General features: G+C 39.4%; 2 protein-coding genes and 1 long non-coding RNA gene across 7 annotated transcripts in view; 1 reads left to right on the top strand and 2 right to left on the bottom strand.

Moving 5' to 3' along the window:
• Positions 1–1,808, bottom strand: part of LOC129190954 (uncharacterized) — an 18,569-nt gene extending 16,761 nt beyond the window's left edge. Inside the window, exon 1 of the long non-coding RNA XR_008573116.1 lies at positions 1,505–1,808. This is a non-coding gene — a long non-coding RNA (uncharacterized LOC129190954). The remainder of the gene's footprint in view (positions 1–1,504) is intronic.
• unc119a (unc-119 homolog a (C. elegans)) overlaps positions 1–7,038 on the top strand; it is a 24,157-nt gene extending 17,119 nt beyond the window's left edge. For both annotated transcript variants that reach the window (XM_054793778.1, XM_054793777.1), the window contains exon 5: positions 7–7,038. In XM_054793778.1, the coding sequence (XP_054649753.1) occupies positions 7–119 (113 nt within the window). In that variant the 3' untranslated portion in view covers positions 120–7,038. The remainder of the gene's footprint in view (positions 1–6) is intronic.
• Positions 2,576–18,957, bottom strand: foxn1 (forkhead box N1). 4 transcript variants are annotated; one of them, XM_054793773.1, is made up of 10 exons: positions 18,691–18,957; positions 14,711–14,864; positions 10,255–10,393; positions 8,566–8,877; positions 6,834–6,929; positions 6,622–6,752; positions 5,933–6,029; positions 3,855–4,062; positions 3,397–3,786; positions 2,577–3,045 (listed from the first exon to the last, which is right to left on the bottom strand). In XM_054793773.1, exons 3-10 carry the CDS (start codon positions 10,369–10,371, stop codon positions 2,906–2,908), a joined length of 1,491 nt encoding a protein of 496 aa, XP_054649748.1. In that variant the 5' UTR covers positions 10,372–10,393; positions 14,711–14,864; positions 18,691–18,957; the 3' UTR covers positions 2,577–2,905. The 4 variants fall into 4 exon arrangements, with proteins under 4 accessions (XP_054649750.1, XP_054649748.1, XP_054649749.1 ...); XM_054793774.1 differs by lacking the exon at positions 18,691–18,957 and adding an exon at positions 17,071–17,143; XM_054793772.1 differs by lacking the exons at positions 14,711–14,864; positions 18,691–18,957 and adding an exon at positions 14,422–14,668.

Here is an 18,957-nt window from a genome sequence, read left to right as displayed (position 1 = left end):
CCGAAGTGCATGAGATGATCCTACATCCTTATGAGACACAGTCTGACAGCTTCTACTTCGTGGACAACAAGTTGGTGATGCACAACAAGGCAGACTATTCCTACAGCGGGGGGCCGTAGAACCGCCATTTACTCCCCCCCCCCCGTCCTGCGTTAGACATTTCCCACACAACCACTACAACTTCAGGATCACAAATGGAAGAACCCCAATGGACGGATCACTGGCATTAATCAGTCTCTTGTGTAGAAATGTACATCAGTGTGTGTGCACGCAACACATGCAGCGTCCATACAGTACATATCAGTCAGCCTCAGTGGGCTCCACTCGTTCATTAGATGGGCATTGTGTTTTATAGCCAATAATAGTGTTAGAGGACACATTACTATTTGTCTTTACTGAGTCTAATATTTATATAGTTTGTACTACTGATCGATTCTATTTCAGAACGCACACTTGTGAGTGACTCAACTCAGAATGGCAGACAAACGTCAAATCCGTCAGTGTGTGTGTGTGTGTGTGTGTGTCATATTTTTTTCTTTGTTTTCAGCTTAATAGCACTGCTGTGACAAGAGTATTTTTCAAAGGAGTAGCCATTTTTAAGCATCAGACAGCATATATCAATGTATCAATTTTGATATCCAATACATGCACTATAGTACTGACCACTGCAAATACAGTTGCACTCAGAATTATACAATCCCCATTGCATACCACTTTTATTCGCGAAGTTTGTAAGCTTGCAGGAGTTTGCATTAAACAAATAAAACAAAAGCTATTTAAATAGCTTAACTAAACTCACTAATATTATAAATCTATTGCTTGTACATTTCCAATAAATGTAACTGACAATGGGGGCTTGATTAATTTCAAGTGTAACTGTATACATTTTAATTGTGATAAATGTAAGTAATTTACGTCAACAAATTTTGAAATTCCATCAATGCAATAAATATCGGACTTTTTTCCGAAAATCAGTGTTTTTTAATTCTCTTTGTCTTGCAGAAACATTTACTTTAGTAGTTGTGCCGTTAGTGGTGTTTTAATTGCTGGTCAGAGAAGAAACTGGACTGGACCCAATGTGACTCTGCTGCCATCTTTTGTTCAAGTTATTTTACTGCATCACTACCTCTAAATACCGCTTGGCGTTGCTCGCGTGTTTCTGTCTGCTACGATGAAAGCAAACAGATGACGAAAAAAAAGGCGGAGTTATTAGTTGTAACTCAGTTCAGACACATAAATAATTGTGATAACTGAACATAAAGTTCCATCTCAATTCATGTAACTGTTTGAAGTACGTGAAAGAAGACGTGAAATTGAGCCAAGATGGTGGTCCAGTAGATACAAGTGGTGAAATGCTGTGCGTGTATCATCGAGGGAGGAAAAAACATATTAATTTTACGACTATATTTTTCAGTATGTTACAGGCTTACTTCAACTTGCTCTCACTTTCTAAGTCTCCAGCTTTTAACTGTTTTCTGTAATTCCTCTTTTTTTGGCAGCTCACCTGTGTGGGAAGTTTCATGTCTTCTCCAGTTCCTGCTTTTTGGTTGCACTTCCTGGTTTATGTTTCCAGTGATCGGCGGCTACCTAAATTTGGAGCATAAATTGTATGAGAATCCGTCTTGGACCAACTAGATGAAAAATGTGGGCATGTTTGTCAAATAAAAAAATGTCAATACGACAGTGCATTTGTTTGAAGGGGAATATAATGTCTCTATTAACATACAAATGATTGTGCCAAAAATATAGTCAATGAATGTATGCATTCTAAAAGTCAAAAAACGTAATTGTTTTACCAAACCAATGTACCTTCCCAATGATTTAAGAATTGTAATTGTAAATGCGGTGCTATTATTAGATATTGCTTTGATTGTGCTATTTTATTAATATTGACCAGTAGTCTTTTATAAGGCATTATTTTCACTTTTGGATGAAATGGACAATGCCAATTGCTGAAGAAAAGTAAACTGAAAAAAACGGTAACATAATTAAATAAAATGCATGTTTAAATAAATATATATTAATATTTAGGGTGATAAGATTTCTCATTCAGAAAAAAATGTCTCGAAGGCCTGGGACAATAATAGGTTAATTAATTTATCACACATTAAATGAAAATTAACTCAATATATTGTCATGTGCATGCATATTGCATGTGCATATTTTTCATATTTTTTCATTGTTCTTTTCTAAAAAGTAATGTTAAAATCTCATCTCGTTCTCGTGTATCGTGTTGTCTCATGACACCCCTATTAATAATGAATGGAATTAATTTTAGGGTTGTATTGATTTATCACTATAATAAATATGATGCTCATTAAATTAAAATTAACTCTTTGGAAAATTTACCCACTTAAAAAAAACTAATGTACTGCATTAATTAATTTGTGTTTCAGCAATATAATAACAGTTTAATTATGTAATAAAAGAATCAGGACCAGATGACCATCAGTGGCTTAAATTTAGACAAAGAAACTATTTGTGTCTTCGCCCCTGAATATCCTGCTATACGTAAGTTATTATTATAAATTATATATTTATATACATTTCCCCAAAAGAGCTTTTGATGCGTTTGAGATGTGGATCTGTTCATGAAATGAACAAGTGTGAGAATGAACACAAAACAAAGAAGCTCTTTTTTTGGTCATTGTCTATTATCACTTGATCACACTCAAGGTAACATTGATTTGAGGGCTTCATGTACGCCTCATTCAAATCGCAGTCATTTCTGAAGGGTCAGTAGAAGAAGTTGCTGGTTAGCAGTCGAGTCTTTATGTTAAGGATGTGGTGAGGCAATTCAGCAGTAAATTGTCCTCTTCAGAATGTAATCCATTTGAACAGCCTGCTTGTGTCCTCGTACTCCACTTTACAATGACCAAACACAGCCACCGGGGAGGTAGCAGCGCTAACAGTAGGGCAGTATGGGGTCTACACAGCTCGGGTAGACACAGGGCGCCTGCAGGACAGACGGGATAGTAGTACTTGTGGGAGTTGTTGGCGGCTGTGATGCCAAGCTGTCTTCTTGCAACTCCTCCCATAGGTTACCTTGAAAACATAGAAGTGTATTGTAATAGACTCCTGTGAAAAATACTCAAACTAATACAGCAGAAGCTCTTAAGTGGAATGCCCCAGAGTAGACATTTCTTCCTGGTTTTCTTACCATGCACACTGGCATCTTTAACATCTGTCTAAATAATGTACCTGTAAAAAGCCTATGGATAAAGTTGCACCATTTGGGATGAACAACAATAAATGTCCAAAAAAGCTGGACGTGATAGGCAACTGATGCTGTTCGACTCCACGATAAAAGATCCTTGTAAAAGTCTCTGCAGGTTTGGGGAACGTGTCATATACAGTATGTACGGTAGATACAGAATATTGCTTGCCACTGCCTACCTTGCAATTGCAGGTCAGTCAGACTGGGGTTGAGCACGTCCACATCATAACTGGCATCTCCCTCTAACAGCAATTCATGCAGGCTCCTTAGCCCTACACTGAAATCGGCCTGTGGGTCGGCGCTGTAGGCTAGTGGAAGCTTCCCACTTGAAGTTGAGTGTGATTGGTCAGCTGTGGGTTGTTGACCATAGGGTTGATGCAAAGAGAGGAGCTGTTGTGAAGGTGGATAAGTCTGTGAATACTGTGGACGTCGACTGGGTCTGCTTTGTGGTTGCTCCTGTGTTGAGGAAGAAGATGTCGCATTGGTGCCATAAACTCCTATAGCTCTGCTGTAAGATGGCACTGATCGCAACTTGTTAGGCCTCTCTCCAAGTAGACGATCTAGGTCCTCTGCAGAAAAGACATAATGATTGGATTTGTGCTGTTTTCCTACCTGTCAAGATGTTTCTAGAACTCACCTGGTCTTGCCATGCTCCTGCGAACAGTGACGGGATCTTTACGGCGCCACTTGTGGAGCTCCTCCTGCATCTTTTCCACCTTGGTGGGATTGAGAGCCCACAGACAACCTTTACGGGAGGAGCTGCCATTTTTGCTCTCCACCTTTTCAAAACACTTGTTCAAGGAGAGGTTGTGTCGCACGGAGTTCTTCCATCCATCTGGGGCTGTCTGGAAAAATGGAGAGAGGCATAATAATCCATTGAGCTACTTAGTTTCCTTGCATAGTCCACAAACATGCACGTTAGGTTAACTGAAGACTTTTTTTGTCCATAGGTGTGAATGTGTGGGAATGGTTGTGAGCCCTGGGACTGACTAATGACCAGTCCCGGGTGTGTCCCCACTCTTGACCAAAAGTCAGCTGAGATCGGCTCCAGCTCAATTGTTACATGGCCGTCCCTGGCCAAATTGGGGCCCTAAACAAAACTTTATTTGGAGCCCCAGCCCCTATTTAGGACCTAACTGACGTTAAAAGCTATTTTTATACTATTTGACTTGAACATGAATTTAGATGCATGTTTTGTAGTAATATGAATACATAGGAAACAAATTGTTCAATAAATTATTTTTAGTGCAGTAGTCTCTTCCCCCCCCCATCCATTAGGCTAACTTGGCACACTATACCTCACGGTAGCGATGCGCTTCCTTTGTGTATTTACCGAGAATGCGCACCCTTACACAAAATGAGGCCTCCCGTAAATCGTGGGGCCCTACGCACAATGCATATTCTGCGTTTGTGTGCGGGGTACAGGTACACTATCAATTAGCTTATTAGGTTCAAAGCATAGTCAGAGATTTTAGATCGGTGCATGTCATGTTTCATCTCATCTCAAAAGACATTTAGATTTATGTTCCTCATTAACTAAGCCACTTCAGAAATTATTATGAAGCACATGCACCAGTTTTAATTTGAACTGTCCCTGCAGGAAATATGAAAACATGTAATCAGCTGCCAAGACTACTATATGTATATGTATATGTAGATATATATATATATATATATATACATATACTCACTATATATATATATAGAGAGAGAGAGAGAGAGAGAGAGAGAGAGATAGAGAGAGAGAGACTGTATATATATATATATATATATAGTATGCAGTTGCAGGTGTCCTCTGGCCTAAAGTTAACTGATATTATGCATTTCAATGTATGTGCTAAAAGTCCCAACCATAAAGAATACACCTGACAGCATGTTACTGAGCTTTCTCGTTTTCTGGGCCTGCAGCGTGTTTTTAAAGTTCCAGACAGCTGTTTGGCACGCCGCCATCCAAGATGTGCAGATTGCAGCAAATCTTTGAACTCCTTCCAAGGGTGAAACTGAAATGGCACAACTGAGGTCTAAATCGGCAGCGGCCTTTTTAAAAAGCTATAAACTATAACTAGCTGAATTTCTAACTTCCAGCAAATACTGCATGTTGTTTTTAACGGAGCCCGCAGCAGCCCACTTTCCTAACACACAACCTTTATTAAAGCGTCTCAAAACAAACTCTTTCGACCATGAAATGTCATGGCCTCTCCAGTGAGTGACACATTATCATTACAGCACAAATAATTAGTGTCATATGGAACACTGAGGCGGCAGATGATCTTTTAGAAAGCCCTGGCCAAACCCGTATCCTGCAGAAAAACATTAACTAATGAAATATTGTAGAAAAATAAGAACAATAGAATTGACGTGTTGGCTGAACTTGTATAAAATTGCTTTCTACACTACTTTACTCCAGTATATTTCATTATAATCATCCCACCATTACTCAAAACCAACATCTAGTCCTGGTTAACTTTTTGCAAGTCCCAGCATTAATTGCACAATCTAATGATATCCTAAACAATACCTAATTAGTTATAATTACCAAACCCTCACAAAATACCTCACAGTCAGTCATCAGTGAGCAATATTAACTCATTATTTTTGACAGATTTTTGACAAAGTGACACTCAATTGTGTCTGCAACAGGACAACTGACACAACATGTCCAGTCCCAGTTAAGCATAACCGATTCCTGCTTGTACCGGTTAAAATGTGTTGTACCTTAAAATAGGGGAAGTTTTCAGTCATGAAGCTGTAGATCTGACTGACAGGCAGGCTTCCTGTTTTACTGTTCTTTAGGGCCATGAAGATGAGAATGCTGCAGCACACAGAGAAAGGAAGACATTTGTATCCAAATATGCACACAACACTGTATTTATCTGTTGTTTCATTTTAATGCAATAGCAAACGCTATTAGCCAGTACGGCAGCCTGTGAGTCTCATTAATCCACTTCATACAGTTCCAGTCAGACGTTAAAGGTTGATATTATGCTATTATGAGCTGTTTATCTTCCTCACTTGTCCCGCTTTTGAGAATAGAGGTGCTCAAACGGTTGTATTTGAAGTTCCAGGTTTTCACAACACTCCTCATGGAAATGGTACCATCGCTAACCTGCCCCTCGGTACAGTAGATGAGCCCTGTGTGTGCCCACCACTTCACAAAGATAGCTTTGTAAAAAGGCAGGCTTTGCTACACATCTTAAAATAAAGCCTGGAGCTCTGCCAGTTATCCATCAGTGCCCAACACATTTGGGAGCTTTAACTAGGCTAACGTAGCATGAAATTCGACAGTATTGTTTGCATTGCATCTTACGGTGTTGTATCAAATTATGCCAAATCATATAGCATCAAAATTGTAGGTAACCGTGTCACTCTTGAGCTTTATATGTATAGAGAAAGTGCAGTGTCACCTGTATGAGTAAATGGGCTTGGGAAAGAGGGTCTGTGAGGGGCTCCTCTGATGAATGTGAGAGGGGAGGCTGTGAAAAGAATGGGTCGGCCTGTTTGAATGCTCCTCAGTAGTGTACAACCTAGACGCCACCTGCAGAAAACATACAAGGACAATATGAACCACTGATATCCATCACTTTGTTGTGTGAGCTTGTTCCACTTGTTAGCTAACCTCTTGGAGAGGATTTGCTGAACTGAAGGATCGACGGCCCTGAGAACGGGAACAAGGACTCTCAGCAGGGGCAGCTTGTCGGTTTGGGTAGGAATACTTTGGAAATATAAAGAAAATGTCACTACTACTACATTACTTTTGGAACTTGCATCAAATATTTATTTAGCAAGCATCCAAGCACCTAATAAAGCCACAATGTGTGCAACCCCTCTGCAATCCAGTGTTTTATTTCATTTCATTGATGTGTCTAGCCCGTGACCATCACACTAAAGCTACTCGGTGCAGCCTCTTCTGTTTATGGCAATGAGGCGGTGTGTCAAAACTTTAAAAACCAATGAGGACTTGTGTGGCTTTAGAATTTTAACGTGTTTAAGTAATGCAACCCGCCTGGTTCAGTCAGCCCTGCATTCCGCCCAAACTAGAGAATGAGAGTCGAGAGTGCGAGCTGGATGTCTAGTCTTACTCTTTAGGCAACAGGGAGGGATGTTTAAAAAACATACTTTTGCACAACCGCACCGGCTGGCATCATCTCGTTCACCCTCACCCTCAAGTTAGTGATAATTTATTAATATGTGCTTATACTGTGCAGGTAAAACCACTGGTAAAAAAGCCCCAGATTTTCACGAATGTGTTTTTATGTTTCATCGATAATGGGTTTTTTTGCACTTTGTTTGGCAGTCCTTGAACGCACCATAGACTGAGACACGTTAGACTGTGACTCCGATTCATCTGCTCTGTCAGTCATCATTATAATTCATTACGGTGAGCATTTTATCATTTAAAGTGTGTTCAATCATTTTGTAAAGCATATTTAGAGCTTAAACCTCGATGGTGCGTTTAGCGTTTCGCGTTGATAGTGAACAATGGCAATGGAAGAGAGCAGATTCTGGAGCTGATTCTAATTGAAAAATTCCAGCAGTCACGTTTATTGCAAATGTTGATTCGAAATCAGAGGAGAATATTAACGTTATGCTCTCAGGAGGAGGAGTCGGTGTAAGAGGGTCAATTAAACCCTTGTAAAAATGTTATTACTGTTATATACTTACATGTTATATACTTACATAAAATCTTAAAATAATACCTGATGTGTCCGTATTGTTACGTCATTAATGTGCAATGTTTGTCACTGCATACCGTCTACTGCGCTAATTAGTTTATACGTTTGGGCTACGCCTTTCTACTTCCCTTTTGTTTGTAATCTCCATGTTTAGTACTTTATTAAATTAGTCTTTCTTTTCTTGTGTTATTGTAATTTGTAGGGGCACACTATTCGGCCACATTGTGACTGCATTATTGTTTTTATTTGAACTTCATCAGCAAAACAAAGTGCAACTGCAGCAACCCGGTGTCTGTCGTCACTCGACCAACGCAGAGAGATTAACACCACCGGCTACATAGGAGCAAGCCATTTGGTCCACATAGACGTTTTTATGGGCATAACAATGACTTGTGGATTTCCACCATTCGCTGGTAGGAGTGGAATGTAACTCCAGCAAAAAGCGAGGATCTACCGCAAAGAATAACGCTGTCATTTTCAAAAACATACACTTTGACAGCCGTATTACACAGCACAGCTTTCAACTGAAAAGGAGTAAATATTGTTTCGGTGTAAACGAGCATGTTAAGGGTTCAGTCTAGGCACACCACCAAACAACAATGGTGAACCACATCACTGTTGTATAAACAATCTGCTTGTAAATGGAGATTAAACTAACCCTGCTGTTGTCGTCACCTGATTGCTGTTGTTGTATTGTTCCCACGGTGTTGCAGCATCGCTGCTTGAGCTGTTTGTACAGCATGTTTGAGCGCTGCACACCTCCAACAGGCCGCTGAAGGGAGACGAGGCATTTTGAAGACAAACTGGGTTTGCCGCCGCCGCCTCGCTGAACTGTCGCAGGTACGGGTGGAAACGAGACGCGTCAACCAGGCCCTGTCCCGAAACTGAAGTGAGGGTCCCGTCCACGCTGTGCCTCCTGTTTACAAGTGCAGTCCTTGAGGTGGTTCTGGTATGCAGGGTGAAGCAGACAGCACCGCCATCTTTTATCTGTGGGCATGTGATATCAGTACATAAACCAGAATGTCAATTATCTAACAAATGTGAATGCTGAAATCCACCAAACGTGAGAGTTAAAACTGTGGTCATGCATGATGTCATGCGAAGCATCATCATGTCACAAGACACCTCAGTTGACAGCAGGATTATCTGTGGATGTGTTTCACTTTCTCTTTGTTTGTGTGTCTTGTTTGCAGCACTTACTTGAAAAGGGCCAGACTCAACATTCAAAGCAGTAATACTCCAGCATTACCATTCACATAATCACTTGTTCTCAAAGTTAAGACAGTGTGCTTTACTGTTTATTCATATTTAAAACGGTGCTTAACTTCTTTTTACACTTGTAAAAGTGTGGTGCAGAATGACCCAATACTTCTCTTGGAATTTGTCCCTTGCAATCGTTTGATTTTCTTTTCACACTTGTTTAAAACAGTTTAAAAATAAGATTAGGTAGATATATGAAACTTAAAATGTACCTGTACGGTTAATACGGCTTTTAGGATAGCGACATGGCGGGTCTTTTTCCACTGGTGTGACAATTAACGCTGTTTAGAAATAAGATGTTGATGCATTTTTACGTGCATACTGTGGTTAATTTATTTTTACACTTTTATGACAGATAACAATGTTAAAATGTACTTAAAATGTCAATTGTACAGTTTTAGAATGGAGATGGTTTGACGCTGGGACAGGTTACAGTCAAACCTCGGTTTTCGACAAAATGTTGCCTGGTTTTTTGTACACTGTCTCGGTTTTCCTACAATGTTGTGCAAAACTATTGGATTTGCCCGGTACTGTGTCATTCTGCATAATGGAGTGGCCAAACAAAGCACCCTATGCGTTTCTGACTCACTGTCCGTACATTTTTTTATTGCGTACAACTGCTAAATAACCCGCCATTGGGGCCAAAAAAGCTGTGATTGCCAGAAATTTGATAAAGAATGTGAGGAACACAACTGAATTCAAGAAATAACTAATTGCAAAGTACAAAGATGGTGTCCCCTTCCCTTCTCCCTCACTGCTCCTCACTGTCTTTGCCAACAAGAGTCTTCAATAAAGGTACAAATGATTTTAAATATGCATTTATCCATTTCATTGGTCGTTTATAATTATTTTGCATTGTTTTCTGCATTTAAAACTATAATTATTCCCTATTGTTCCCTATTAACCAATATTATAAATATTGGTTAATATCTTGAGTGTCTGGAATTGATTAATGTGATTTAGATCATTTCTCAAGGGAAAAAAATGTTTCAGCTTTCGTTGGACCTTTGGGAACAAATGAATAATGAAAACCAAGGTACCACTGTATTTCTGTGGAGGGGATAGATTGTGCCAGAATCCCAACAAATCTATCATTGTCAGTACCTGTGATTCTTCCACCTTCTGTCGGGATGTCCCAAGGGGCTCACATGTGTGAGGTTTGGCCTGGAGAGTCGATGTTTTACACTCGCCTCTGGGTGAAAAGGACGGAGAGCCTGACATTCTGCCTGACCAATCGCTGCTTCTGGGAAGGCATTAAAATAAAAACATTGGCTTTGCATCAACTTTAAAGCCACAGCTTGCTTATCTTGTTATTGGTGTGTTAAACCGGGCAATGATAAGAGGCGACACAACCATCCATGTGTTTTGACAAAGCATTTCTCATCAACTATTGCAGCCAGAAAAGGAGTTTGGTGCATGTACCAGAATGCATATACAGTATAATATGCATTTAGTGGGAGCAGGTGTTCTTTTCTACTGCCAGAAAATGTAGTTGGACAGGTGTGGCTTAACATGGAGTGAAAGTTGCTCACAGTGTATGGACGTGTTATCTGATCCCAGGCTGGAGACACGTGGCCAGTCAAGGTAACCTCACCCCCGACATAAAGCAAGCCCATTAAGAGTGCCAACAAACCGTGGATGTCACTTCATGTGATGCCAAAATAATGCTGAGGCAGGCAAAATGAAAGAGAGGAATGGCAATCCAAGCGCTTTCTGTTCTCATGAAAAGAGGCACATGGTTGAGAGTTGACATTTTCTCTCCTCCGACGCGACAAACCTTCTCCTCTGCCTGAGAGACACGCTGTCATCAGGCAGAACGCATGCACTTAGACATGTTGCACTGCAGAAGAGGTCAAAGTTCAAGTGGAAGGAAAAAAAAGTGAAACTTAAACTCCAACTAGAATAAAAAACATATTGTTCGACTAATAAGTCTCTGACAATGTGAATTGAAACCTAATACTGATCCAACTTATCGTGTTCAGCCCCAGCTGACTTGGGGCATAAGGCGGACTCCACCCTGGACTGGTTGCCCCCGTCCTGATTTCTTATTTTTTTGCATGTTTGTCACACTTAAATGTTTCAGATCGGCAAACAAAATGAAATATTAGTCAATGACAATTGACGATGAAACTTTTTATTATTGAGGGAGAAAAAAAATTCCAAACCTACATGTCCCTGTGTGAAAAAGTGATTCCCCTTCTGTTAAAATATAACTTAGCTGAGATTAATTGAGATCTATCAGTCTGGGAAAGGTTATAAAGCCATTTCTAAAGCTTTGGGACTCCAGCCAACCACAGTGAAAGCCATTATCCACAAATGGTGAAAACACGGAACAGTGGTGAAGCTTCCCAGGAGTGGCCAGCCAACCAAAATTACCCCCAAGAGAGCGCTGATGACTCATCCAAGAGTTCACAAAAGACCCCACAACAACATCTAAAGAACTGCAGGCCTCACTTGCCTCAGTTAAGATCAGTGTTCATGACTCCACCATAAGAAAGACACTGGGCAAAAACAGCCTGCATGGCGGAATTCGAAGACGAAAACCACTGTTGAACAAAAAGAACATTAAGGCCCATCTCAGTTTTTCCGGAATCTTGATGATCCCCAAGACCTTTGGGAAAATACTCGGTGGTCTGACAAGACAAGGGTTTAACTTTTTGGGAGAGTGTGTGTCCCATTACATCTGGCGTAAAAGTAATGCTACATTTCAGAAAAAGAACCTCATACTAACAGTAAAATATGGTGGTGGTAGTGTGATGGTCTGGGGCTGTTTTGCTGCTTCAGGACCTGGAAGACTTGCTGTGATAAATGGAACCATGAATTCTGCTGTCTACCAAAAAAAACCTTAAAGAGAATGTCCAGCCATCTGTTCGTGACCTCAAGCTGAAACGAACTTGGGATCTGCAGCGGGACAATGATCCAAAACACACCAACTAGTCCACCTCTGAATGGCTGAGGAAAAACAAAATGAAGACTTTGGAGTGGCCTAGTCATTTTCCTGACCTGAATCCTATTGAGATGCTGTGGCAGGACCTTAAAAAGGTGCTTCATGCTGGAAAACCCTCCAATTTGGCTGAATGACAACAATTCTGCAAAGATGAGTGGGCCAAAATTCCTCCACAGCGTTGTCACTTTTTCCACACAGGGCCATGTAGGTGTGGATTTTTTTCTCCCTTAATCATAAAAAGTTTCATTAAAAAACTGCATTTTGTGTTCAGTTGTGTGGTCATTGGCTAATACAGTATTTAAATTTGTTTCATGATCTGAAACAATTAAGTGTGACAAACACTTTTTCACACCACTATGTCGACAAACAACTATTCACACACCTGAAGAAAAAAAAAGTACAATAAACTGGTGTGTGCAAGCACTACAATTAATACCTGAAGTGCCTTTTATTTTTGATGACAGCAGTCAGTCTTTTTTGGGTAGGATCAGCATGGCACGTCTTGACTCTCTTCCTTGCAATGCGCTCTAACTCTGTCAGTCTGAGAGTTGGTCTATTGAGGTTTGGTTGATAGGAGAGCAAAATAACTGGACTGCACAGTCTAACAGTCAGTAATTCCATTCAGCGAAACAAGATACTGTATATCTTTACATCGTTCACCGCATAATCCATTTTTACATCTAATGTCAATAATGCCGACTGGTAATACCCTCCTTTGGGGAAGAATCAGCTTTGTCTGTGTACATTAAATCCCGTTAAACAGAAATTGTGCATCTCGTTGCTCTAGAGTAATTATCATCATCTTTTCAAAGTGCAGCTTTATATGGCAAGGGACTATATTTGGTGTTTAACTTAAACCATGTGCATCACAATAAGTCCGTAGAACCACAGGATTGTTCACAACCGATCAAACGGGCCAACGACAATCATGAATAAGTTATTTCATGTAATGACAGAAAATTATTTTGTATGGTATGTTACGGTTTATTTGATTCGGACACGCTTAACAATTGTGCATGAAGTAACGACGCGTGGTTGCATTTGCACAATTCAGTATGTCTGAAAAGGAGTGGGAAGAAGCAGAGCGTATTTGAGCCTACCCTTTCTCCATATTTATTACTGATAATTCATTCACACCATTTCTTTTCGATGTTAACACTTACAATGTTTGGTTTGAAGTTGAAGTCGCTTTCGGTGTTCCAGAGAAAATGAAAAGGAATGGCTGGATACAGTAGCTGACGCAGCGATGAAAGAAGGAAAAGAAAAAGAAAAAATGTGTTGAAAAATAATACTTAAATAATTATTATTGAGTATTATTTTTGTATTATTTTTCAGCACCTTTTCAAATCCAAAAATGTAACTCATCGTCTCATTATCATTATATCTACAAGTTTTTAAATGAAAGTTACATACCAGTGTAATATTTCTACAATGTGTCTTAATAATATTTTTGGTGGGAATTTTTGGAATTATTTAATTATAATAAAATAATTCTTCTTTTTTTTCATTTTCAATGCAGCTTGCCTTCACTTGGGTCACGGGGGTATGCAGAAGCCCGCCAAGAATGAATGAATTACTGAATAATTCTTATTTCAGTTTAATAAAATAAATATAAAATAAATAATACATATAAATAAAATAAACCACATTATTATTAAATTATCACTATTTCAGTATAATAAAATAAAGAAATAAATAAAAAAAAGAGTATTAAGTAAATATGAGCAATAAAAACACATTATAAAAATATTACACTGGTATGTAATTTTGGTTTAAAAACTGTTGTAAATATAATGATAATGAGATCATGAGTTATATTTTTGGATTGTTTAGTATTCCATTGAGTGCCATATAAAGAGGTAACTTACATGTCAATTCGTTGTCATTTTCGGCGTAATATATTGACGTGAATAAAAGTCTTTAGTGAATATGACAAGATGGTATACGCTGTATAGTTAACAGAGATTGTATTTTTCATTATTTTGTTTGCAGAAGCAGAGAAAGTCAGGTCTTAAAGTTATTTCTTGCGTAGTCCATCGAAAAAAGATAACAATACTATAAATGTTAATAATGAATGTGTGTATACAACTAAGCATAATGCTAAAAACAATTTGAAAACGTTATAAAAGTATGCAATGTAATTTTTCTCATATGAAATGTTGAATTTGCAAGTATTTGAATGGGTGATCTGTAAATGGTAAGCAAAGAGAAGGCGTACCAAAGCACCACTGGCACTGTCAAACATGCTACAGTACACAAGGTGATCACATAATCACAAAGAAAAGAAAGGACCGGCATGAGGACAATTCAAATTTGAAACTCACCCAAAATGTGAACTCGGTGACCTCTTTGTGGCTTTATGGTTTCAAACCTCAACACATCCTGAGTCCCTTTCTCCTTGTTGGACGCGCACCTCTGCATTCGCATTTGTCCAAATGTGAATTGAAGCAGTTGAAGGGCCGGTTTCAGATTTGACTGCACGGAATATCATCCTCATTCCGTGTGCGTGTGTGTGTGTGTGCGTGTGTGCGTGAGTGTGTGTGTGTGTGTGAGTGTATGGCACTCGTCCAAGTAAAGACAGGAATGAGATAGAGAATAAGAAGAGAATACAACCTGCTGCAACAGGTTCTGATGGATGTAATAGCGCACACACTGGCCGTCTTCTCTTCCTCCTTCCATCATGGTGTTGAATAGGACATAAGATACACGGCTCAGTAGATCACACACAGCCAGTGGCACCGTGCCCTGCTTCCTCAGCTCTCCTCCACTGTACAACAGGCAACACAAAAGCAGACAAACTTGCTAGTTGATTAATGGCCCCTCCATTTAGGAGCTTTGTGGAAATGCTCAGGTGGAGTTGTGAAGAGCAAAGAAGACAAGCAAGCACAGGTACAGCAGTTTTCAAAATGTCTTCAGATACCTTTTAGACCTGTTTGTTATTATTTTTTTTATAAACTGAAAAGCATTTGTGTTCTTAACTGTTACTTGTATATGAAGTACGTGCAAGTTCTCATTCCTAACTAAATTGTTCCTGGGGGCCGTACCTCTCCCTTCATTATTTATTTTAGTGTGCGCATGATGTCAGTACAAGGCTCTTACGTTACCCATGCCTTCACATTTTACCAAATGGCTAATATAGTCATAAATAATGTCATAAAGTCAGTCAGCAATATGAAGTGAAAGATATACAACAGAAGTCCTCTGCTGGTTTTAGGGACCTACTGTAAAAATGCCAGTCAGAGATCCTCGATGTGACAGGCTAGCTCTGCTGTTTTTAAAGTTCCTCTACGTCAGAGGTCCCCAACCACGATTGGCTGGCGATCAGTACAGGGTATAATAGTCAGCTGGGATAGGCTCCAGCATACCCCCGCGACCCTGGTAAGGTCAAGCGGCATAGGAAATGAATGAATGAATAATGTACAAATTTAGTATTTTACTTATTTTTAAATTGTAATTTTTTAAATGTACATTTACCTTTTTTTTAACTTTATTTATCAGCTTATTTTACTGTATTTTTATTTACTATTTATTTTTGTTATTGTTTTCATACTTCTTCTTCTTCTTTCGTCATTTATTTATTTTTCTTTATTTTACTCTGACGCCACCTCGGGGTCAAAGTTGGACGACGCAAACTACGCTATTATTGTGAAATACGGTGACAATAGTGTTAGATTACGACATGAAATTACTATAAGATCTGGGCCCATATTCACAAAGCATCCTAAGGCTAAAAATAGCTCTTATCGACGTCACTCTTAGAAAAAAGTTTGAATTCGTCGTTTTTTTTTTCCCCCGGTCGTTGCCCGTTCTTGTAACGACTAATCACAGGTCTTAGAAGACTGCGTCATAACAAGCAGCTCTGTCCCCTCCTTGGTCAGAGTTGCTCTCAGGAACTTCCTTAATCACTCTTAAGCTAAGATTCCTTGCTAGGAATGTTTTCGCTAAGTTATGAGCTTTCTGAGAGGACTCTGAGAAGCTTTGTGAATACGGGCCTTGGTGTTTTTAGGAATTGCTGCAAAAATGTTAGTCTCTCCCAAATTTTGACCTGAACTTGCAGGTCATGGGCTGGATTTGGGCCACAGGCCGCCAGTTGGATAGCTCTGCTTGGGATACTTGCTGTGCAGTTGGACTTGTGAGCGTTTCTTAAGCAGGGTATTTTTATGGCCCATGTATTAGTTGTATTAGTATTGTATTAGTTTCCGAATATGACTTTAGGGGTTCCACTGTACTTCCACACAAACGATCTACCTTGAACACACCGTGCCCTCGGCAGAACGACAGATGACACGTTGAATAAACTCTTGTGTTGGTGAGGAAAGTCTCCTGCCCGAGGCTCTTTTCTGCCAGATATTTTGAGAAGGGTGTAATGTGGGAAATGTCAGTGAAAGTCTCATTGTGTTCGCACAGTGTTCACACATTAATAATTGCCCGACCTCACAAGTCTTTTGAAACTTTGCAAAACATGCTAGACTATCACTTTTTTCCATATTGTTTAATGCCATCACACATATAAGTTTCTCCACGATTTTTTGATTTATTCCGCCATTTTTTTTCCACTAACCCCTCCTTCATTTTTTCAATGAAGGAGACTCAAGACAAGTTATTGCAAACGCTTGAGTTGCAGTTGTTGCTGCTCAGGGTGGCCCAACCAGCTATTACGTTTAGGGGGCAATCACTTTTCCACACAGGGCCATGTCGGTTTGGATTTTTGTCTCCCTTAATAATAAAGAGTTTCATTTAAAAACTTTGTGTTCAGTTGTGTTGTCATTGACTGATATTTAAATTTGTTTGATGATCTCAAAGAATTTAATCTTGTAAAAAAACTTTTTTGATACAAATATTTGTTTGCCTAAAATCATTCATTCACTGATCTTAAAAAATGACCAGTACAAGTATTGTTATTTGTATCAGTATCGGCAAGACCGGCCCTGTATTTATTTGGTATCAATAGCAAAATGTGTAGTATCGCCCACCTGTATCATATCCATCTTGTAAGCTATACTGCAGATGAGTTTCTGTCATCTTTCTTCAGATCAGCCTTTCAAGTATGTCGTCTTTCTTGATTTAGACAGCTGATGGGAAACATTACTGTAAGTGAAACAGGCTGGCACACTCATAAGATCCAGTACGAAAAGATAATAATGCTCAGCAGAGGTGTGGGCTCCAATCACGCGACTTGGACCAGAGTCAGACTCGAGTCACAATTTTAAAGACTTTGGACCCGACTTGACAATATCATCAAAGACTTTGACGTCAATGACTCGCAACATGACTCGGACTTTAGTCTGATGACTTAAAAATACTTGACATTCTAAGTGAATGTTTTGAGCAAAATGTCAAGTATTCAGCTAACGTTATTATCGTTTTTATGTCATTTCCAGCAAGACAACATATTTTCCCGTTGAATCTGCCTCATTGAATGTGTCCATTAACGTCCGATCAAGTTTAAAAACAAACAACAAATGCGTGGATGACATTTCTGTGCACTGACAAAATCCCGAATGCTATGTCAGCAAACCTTTTCTGTAACTTAATCTCGTCACATTGGTCTTCATTATTTAAATTATAATCACAAAAATGCATTCATTGTATCTGTCAATGTTAATATTGTTACATTGCCTGTGAATGTTCTCATTCATCCAGGTCATTGTATCCTCAGGGCATTCAATCGATCGCAACTGGACTGTTCAGGTTGTCTTAGAAGACGTTTCGCCTCTCATCTGAGCAGGTTTCATCAGTTCGTGCTCAAAGACTAGGTGGGACACACACCAGTCAGACTAGATAGGACAGCTCTGGTCTGAGAGCTTGGGGCTACATCCTATCTATGTATTTATCCTCTAAAGAAGGAAGGATGTCCAAACAGGAATGGTTGGCTCTTTAGTGGTGTCAGATGACTGTTGATCAGATTGTTACATTGTTAAAATGGCATTTTATTTGGGAGACACTAAACAGTTCTTATGACTTGTAAAGCCGAAAAAATGTCAAGCCTATGACTTGAGACTTGACTCAACCTGTCTTATCTTGACTTGAGACTCGGCTTGGACTTGCACGTCTTTACTTGCAACTTACTTGAGACTTGCAAAACACTTGACTTTCCCCCGCCTCTAATGCTCTTAATTCTGTAGTAATTCAATAATACAATGCGGTGGGAGAGGTTTGGCCTTCCAATGTAGTGAAAAGAAGAATACTTATAAACAGCTCCCCCAATGCAGTACAGCAGTACACCACCACAAGCTACAAGTTGCCCCGATGATGAGAGAGTAACAATGCATAATTGCACTATGAATTAGCTTAGAATGATCTAGAATCTAGATTTAAAAATGTAGCTCCATATTTCATGTCATCAGAAACATTTCTGGGTGTCTTTTCATGAAAGTATTCACAGTCCCCCCCTGGCCATATAGTGTATACTTGTCTTTTTGGCTGAGAGAAAGTGGGGCTTAAAAGAATTTAGCAATTACTTTCCTGTCCTAAGGGTACGTACTTCATGATGAAAACACACAGCTGTCTCCTCAAATGGAGATATGGTATTATGTCAGATATTCAAATATATTTATTGAATCAACAAACTCTTATTTAAGATGTGGTCTTACCTCAGGTAACACACATCCGTTGCCTTTTTGAATGATGTCTGTCGGTGTTGACCAGAAGGAGAATGACCTCCAAGATAAATCAAAGCTCTTTCAATTTCACAAGTGTATTATTCTCTGTTGACCCCAGTGTAATATTTTAAAACATCCCTCCTGGATGCAGCAGAGGGGCTGTTTGGGGCTCATTGCCAAGGAGCTCAATGAAATGATATCAGTCACGATTCCATACCTCATTGCCGTTCAATCAGTTTTTCTCCCATATTGACCTGT

The sequence above is a fragment of the Dunckerocampus dactyliophorus genome, chromosome 12 (assembly GCF_027744805.1).
Source record: "Dunckerocampus dactyliophorus isolate RoL2022-P2 chromosome 12, RoL_Ddac_1.1, whole genome shotgun sequence".
NCBI lineage: Eukaryota > Metazoa > Chordata > Actinopteri > Syngnathiformes > Syngnathidae > Dunckerocampus > Dunckerocampus dactyliophorus.
This window is presented reverse-complemented; position numbering and strand designations above follow the sequence as displayed.

Bases quoted from the DNA above. Each gene is read 5' to 3' on its own strand.
- foxn1 (XM_054793773.1), bottom strand. From the start codon at position 10,371: ATGTCAGGCTCTCCGTCCTTTTCACCCAGAGGCGAGTGTAAAACATCG. The intron at 8,878-10,254 runs GTACTGACAATG...ACATGCCCACAG, and splicing joins AGAAGGTGGAAGAATCACAG to ATAAAAGATGGCGGTGCTGT. The intron at 6,030-6,621 runs GTGACACTGCAC...TGTGTGCTGCAG, and splicing joins AAGCCCATTTACTCATACAG to CATTCTCATCTTCATGGCCC.